Genomic DNA, 6,438 nt, shown 5'->3' on the forward strand with positions numbered 1-6,438 from the left:
TACTGCAACCTTTAACAGTTAAACCACAGAAGGCTATTTTCACCTGCTGTGAGAGGACTGTCTTCCTTCACACTGTCACAAACATACATCATTCATTCTTTCATTACTTCTTTTCAAACATGCCAGATATACGACAGACCTTACATAAGCATTTTTCTTATACTAAATTTAAGTTTTAAAATCATGAGACCAATAGGTCAAATATATTTATGCTAAGCAATAGGAAATTTTAAATTGATGGTTAATTCCATGGTTATTTAATATTTGGTACAGAATAATAATGACTGATTAAAATATGAAAAATAAATCATAACAAGATTCATTATATTAAAAAAAAAAAAAAAAAAAGGCAATATAAAGCAATTACAGCACTTGTAGCTACTGCAGTACAACTGCACTCCAAGCTTCGAGTCCACCAGGACAGAAGGTATTGTAGAAATGTAAGTGCTCTCTTTAAATCGCAACCTGCCAGTGCTGGTCCAGAACTCCCTGCCAGATAGGCCTCACTCTAAACTCCATGTCTCCTTCCTATATTGGTGTCTACACCCTGACCTGCCTTCGGGACACTGGACATTGAGGGTTTTTAACTGTTTCTGCAAGTGTGAAGGTGGCATTCAGGATGCCTCCCTGGTGACAAAGTGACCAGCTTGTCTTCCAGGGTGGCTGGCATCACTGGGGGAAGAGGAGGGGAGGGGCAGGGAGGAGGTGGTGATCCTAACAAGGTAGAACCTGAAAAGTCATCTTCAGCCAACCACTCCATGTCCCTGGGCATCAGCCTCAAGAAGCAAGAGCCACTGAGTGGGCAAAATCCCATCAGAGAGACTCAACTGCTGATTCCACTCTCCTCTCCCTCCCCCAGTATGCATCCTGGCTGAGACAGATGGCATCAAGTCCATCCTGAGGAAGCAGGGCATTGATGTGGAGACGGTGACGGATGTCTACCCCATCCGAGTCCAGCCAGCCCGGATCCTCAGCCACATCTATGCCAGGCTGGGTGAGTGGCATCATATATCAATTCATACTGCATGGAAGCAGCTGGGGTCTGACCCCTTAGGGAAGCAAGAGCAGCGATTGTGGTGTAACACCCTGGATAGGATAGGGCTGGGTTGGGCAGTGCAATGTGTGAAGTCCATGATCTCTGAGGCATGCCCAGTCCTCTGCACAGTGTCTGCTCTTGTCACATGGTGGTTCCTCACTCTGTTGTGCTCAATGTTGTTTTCCCCTTCCTTTCTGATTGGGGAATATGAAAAAACTGCCAGTTAACCCTTTCCTCACTGACTGGGGGTGTGGGTGGGATGGTGACCTGCGCAGCAGTCCCAATGCTCTTTCTAACCAGGTTATTTCCTTAGATGAATCATCTAGGGGATTCAGCACAGCCTGGCAAAGAAGCAAAGGTCCCTTGGGGATTCTTCCCAGCTCTGCTACTTCAGAGCATCCTCTTCCCAGCACTACTATTTTCCCCACCTCATTCTTCCCCCACTCCACTCCCCCCTCCCCCCGCAAATCCCCCCCCTTTCAAGAAACACCATAGTCTCCATCCTGTTGACCCAGCAGCCTAGCTTCATCCAGGGTGAAGAACATGGGTTGAATTTGCTCCTAAAGCTAGTTCTGATGGATTCAGACATGACATTTTCAAAGCTCCCTATGGTGGTTGCAGCCTGGGTGCTGTGATGCTGGATTGCTGAACAAGACCCTCCAGCAGGCTGTGAGTAAAGTGCCCAACTGGTTTTCATGGGCCTATGAAGCAAACAGGTTGTCTGTCGATGGAAAGTTTCAACTGGCGCTCCAGAGTTCATGCTATCCAGACAAGAATTGGGTATTTGAAGTGAGGACCCTTTTAATCACCTAGTAAAGATGCTGTTGGGTATCACTGGGGCTTACACTGCTTATGCTCCCTGCAATCAGATGAATGGTGGCAAAGGGAGTTGAATCTATGCTGTTAGTCCATTGTCTTCTGGATATCACTGCCCCCTCCCTGCCCTGCTCACCATGCCAGAGGGGAATGCTGATGGACTTGGGCTGCAAAAATGACTTGAATAATATGTTCAGTAAAAAAACTGGATAGCCAACTTGAAAGTGGAATATTTTCCGTGTAGGAAATGCAGAGCAGCTGAGGGCATGGTGACTCCACAATAGCTACTGTTAGCTATGGTGGGAGTAGCTGTGACTAGGCCAGTGACTGTGCTCTACTTTGTTTCCAGCCTGAGGCAAGTCCTTATGCAGCTGAAAGTGCTAGGTCTTCCTTCCTGCCTGGCCTGTCTCCTGAGTGCTCAGAGTGTCATTTGAATTATCCATGACATCCCTCACAGGAGAACACACTTTGCCTTCAGTTCGTTATTTGCTACAGCATGAGCTGGCATACACTAGATCAGATGAACCATGCTGCCTGAGGTTAGCATAGCATCTCTAGAGTTAGGATTGCCCATCTCAGGCTTGGTTACCTGTTCTCTTTTACACCTCCACATAGATTAGGGCGTTAGGGAGGCATTGACTTCTTTTCTTCTTGCCCCTCCCAGGCCGAAATAAGCACATGAAACTGAGTGGCCGGCCCTTCCGGCACATGGGAGTCCTGGGGACCTCCAAGCTTTATGACATCAGAAAGAACATCTTTACCTTCACTCCCCAGGTGGGTGGCTGGGCTTGGCAGGTCCTGATCCTGGATTTGTGGACTATCATATGTAATATCTCCAGTTCAGTAAAGCAAACTCGTGAGAGGCAGGGCTGAAGAACTGGCCAACATGTCCTACTGCAGGAGTCTCAAAGCTGGGGTTGTCTCCAGGATGGAATATAGAAAGGATTTCCAGGGTGACCTAATAGCCACGTATTGGCTTCTCCTGGAGCCTGGAATACCAGAAGTGAATCTCCAGTTAAGCTTGGCTTGACATTTAAATAGCCAGTAGAGTGTGCCACCTGTGAAATCCTTTAGAAACCCAGACAGAGTGCAAGGCAGTGGATAGATCATTTAGCTGTGCCATTGTTAAGGCCTTTCTAGGTCTTCCTTTATTAGTGGATATAGTGCCTGCTTCCCTCACTGCTCTAGTGTAATGTAGTCTGAGTCCTTCACACCTTAGTCCATGCTGACCTCTCTGGTGTGCTCTCTGCAGTTTATAGATCAGCAGCAGTTCTACTTGGCACTGGACAACAGGATGATTGTGGAGATGCTGCGGACAGACTTGTCTTATTTGTGCAGCCGCTGGAGGATGACTGGACGGCCGACCATCACCTTTCCCATTTCACAGACCATGCTTGGTAAAGACCTTTGGCCTGTATCTCCCTGGGTATCTAGGAAGTCAAAGCAAATGCCATTTTTAAAAACTTGTAGTCCCTTGTCCCCCACCTAAAGTTGCATCAGAGCCCCAGTTGATCAGTGGGACAACATCAGAGTAGGGTGGTTATGCCTGGTCCTATGAAGAGCTCAGTCTGTCATGGGAGCCTGGTTCTCTGTAGATGTGACAAATGGCTGGACCATTTCCATAGGCTGGTTGGAATTCCCTCTCTTTTTACCTGGTCACTATAATATTTATCTCTGTTCTTTGCAGTCCTGCACTGGGATGCTTTCTGCTTCTCACTGGCTGCCCTTCTGGATATAGCTCTCTAATACAGAAGCTGAGAAACTGACTTGGTGAAAAGTTAGAGGAGAACCACTTGGAGAGACTTGCCAGGCTGGGTCTGGCCTGTCTAGCCCAGTGTCCTGTGTTTGACTGTGGCTAATTCCAGTGGATAATGGAGAATTCTGAAATAAGCAGACATCATGGCAATTTCTTCCTACCCCATCATGTAACAGCTGGCTTATACCAGAAGGTTTATGTATTGTCTCCATGTTATCCTATCAGATGTAATAGTGCTCTTTCATGTTGCTGTGGAAGTAGTTTACCTTTTTTCATATATTTTTTTTTTAAACACTTCTGAACTCAGGGGCCCATTAGTATCTCGTGGCAGGGAGTTCCACAGATTAATAGTGTACTATGTGAAAAGACATTACCTTAAATTTGCTACCTTTTCACTGGCTGCCTTCAGATATCACTGGGTGCCTCCAGATTTCACTGCCTGTCCCTTTGCTCATTGTTGGGAGCAGGGTGAGCACTTCCTTTTCTACCCCATGGATTACTCTTTTGCTCCTTTCTATACTCAGCTGCCCCAAATAAGAACCATTGTTGTTCAGTCACAGTGTGTTAGACCATTGCCCTCTTGCAGGTTAGATGGTCCTTGCCCTCTTAAAGCGATTAGGGGATCTGTCACAGATCTTTCTTAAAGGTCTCTAATCAGCCTAATTATCCTTTATGCTCACTTATCTTAAGTGTCTTTAAGGCATGAAGCACTGATCTTGCTCCAGCTCTCTTTCCTTCTCACACGGGCAAGCTGCAAAATTAGTTGTGTATTTTCCCATGAGCTCTGTGCATGTAAAGCAGTACATAAACATTCCAGCATAAACTAGGGGTAGGAAGAAATTTCTGTGATGTCTGCTTATTCCAAAACTCTCCATTATCATTTCTGTCATTAGCCACAGTCAAACACAGCACACTGGGCTAGATAGGCCAGACCCAGGCTGGCAACTGTTTCTAAGTGGTTCTTCTCTCCTTTTCATTTGCCTGCTGTGTGCTGGGCAATAATATCACATGCTTGTGCACCCCCCAGAAGTCCTGACTGGGTGTTCCTTGGCCTTTGATTTTGTTACTACTCAGAGCTTCAGTTAACTGGAAGCCTGAAAGAGAGCGAGGGGGATCTCTTTAAGCCTGGTCTGTGCAAAAGAATCAATAGAGTTATGGGGAAGAGGGGCAGGTGACTAGGTCTGGGGTACTCATTGAATTGAGTGCACTGCCAGAGAAGTACTCTAAATGCTGTTCAGCATAAGGCCCTGTAGGGAGCAGATGGAATTCCAAATGTTCCTTTTTGACAGACTCTTATTGCTAGTGTTTCTCTCTTACTCAGATGAAACTGGCACTGCTGTACACCCAGCAGTCCTGGCAACCTTAAGGAAGCTGCAGGATGGGTATTTTGGTGGGGCAAGGTAAGTAAGATCCACCCTCTCAGGGCACCTACGTGCAGCTGAAGTACTCCAAAGTTTGGAGTGCAGTGATGCTGCTGTGGTGTGGTGGCGCCAGCTCTGGTTGGAGAAGAGGTCGGTTTGGCTTCATGAGGGGTATGGGCAATCATTGCTGCTGATGCTGGTAGTGGCACTGGCCAATAACCTGGTCCCTTAGTCTTTTTCCTGAGAGACCACCATGGACTCAAAACTACAGGGGGATTGCTGAGGGTCCAAAGAAAGTCTCCATTTTAGCCCTGTTTTGCCCCATGGGTGGGACTAGGGCCCATTGAGTTGAATGGAATTTAAAGTGCTGCCAATAAGAGACTTTAAGACTCTTTGGTCCCTTTCCCTGTTGATCAACCCAGATCCATCAAGCCTACGTAACTGGGAGATTTATTTCCTGGTCTTACCTCAGAACACTGTGGGATGAGTTAGGCCCCTGTTCCCAGGTTGGATCTCCCCTGCTGACCTGCACAGCAGCATTGTGATTCTTGATTCACATTGCTCTGATAGGCACCTTTTATGTAGAGGTTCAAGGATGGCTCCCTCTCCCTGGATGGAGCAGAGGTATTAAAAGCATTGCTGTCTCTTTAGAGTGTTCTGGCTGAGGGTGCGTTGTCTGAGGAGAGTTCTAGCTCCCAGCAGTCAAACTTTTTCCATGAATCTTTGTCCTGTTTCCTTCCGCTTCATGTGGAATCCTGCCCCACCTCACCCTCCAGTGACTTTTCCCCTCACCTCTGCTTGAATTCCTTATGTGCATTTGCTTCCCTCACTGTTCTACCACTAAGGCTGTAAATAGTCATTGCTTTTATCCCGGGATCCTACAGATATACAAGGCCACTGTCCCTCTTCAAGGCCATCTGAAGTATGTGGGATAAAGTGTGCTAAGGCTTTTTCATGGGATGTGACTGCATGAGTTTGTAAGGTTATTGCAGGTTGTTCCTGCGATTAGCCAGCGAGACTGTGTGCTCTCATGGACACATAAGCAGTAACACATCTTGGAAGGGCCATGTGTAAATAAATGACTGTGCTGCACCTGTTGTGATCTGGGTTGAGCCCTGGCACAATCAAACCCCCATCAGATGTGATGCCTATTTACAGCCTAAGAAATTCAGAGAGAACATGTGCAATCTTAGATTGTTTTGCCTGCTGCGCCCCCAGGCCTACAGAGAAGGCACCACTGAGTGAAGGCCATCAGTAAAGCTTTGACAGCGTAGATGAAAAAACTGATTGTCCTAAATTACAGGATAAGTGTGGCAGTATTCCTAAGGACTCCCTGAATTTGAAAAACTGATGCCAGATCAGCACCAGGCAGCATGCTGCTGTGTCTGCTGAAAGGATTCAGCATGACCTTACATGACACTGCAGGGATGTAGTTAATCCCGCTTGTGATTCAGAGCTGGGGGGGGGGG

At 46.9% G+C, this 6,438-nt stretch overlaps 1 protein-coding gene across 1 annotated transcript in view; it reads left to right on the forward strand.

Annotated features, from left to right (window-relative positions):
• The window catches only part of LOC109300516 (phosphorylase b kinase regulatory subunit alpha, skeletal muscle isoform-like), a 180,850-nt gene that overhangs the window by 67,604 nt on the left and 106,808 nt on the right, over positions 1 to 6,438 (forward strand). The window contains exons 14-17 of the mRNA XM_019521178.1: positions 860 to 994; positions 2,517 to 2,626; positions 3,105 to 3,249; positions 4,930 to 5,008. Of these exons, the coding sequence (XP_019376723.1) occupies positions 860 to 994; positions 2,517 to 2,626; positions 3,105 to 3,249; positions 4,930 to 5,008 (469 nt within the window). The remainder of the gene's footprint in view (positions 1 to 859; positions 995 to 2,516; positions 2,627 to 3,104; positions 3,250 to 4,929; positions 5,009 to 6,438) is intronic.

This window comes from Gavialis gangeticus, unplaced genomic scaffold, assembly GCF_001723915.1.
Source record: "Gavialis gangeticus isolate Ggan-Ray unplaced genomic scaffold, GavGan_comp1, whole genome shotgun sequence".
Lineage (NCBI taxonomy): Eukaryota > Metazoa > Chordata > Crocodylia > Gavialidae > Gavialis > Gavialis gangeticus.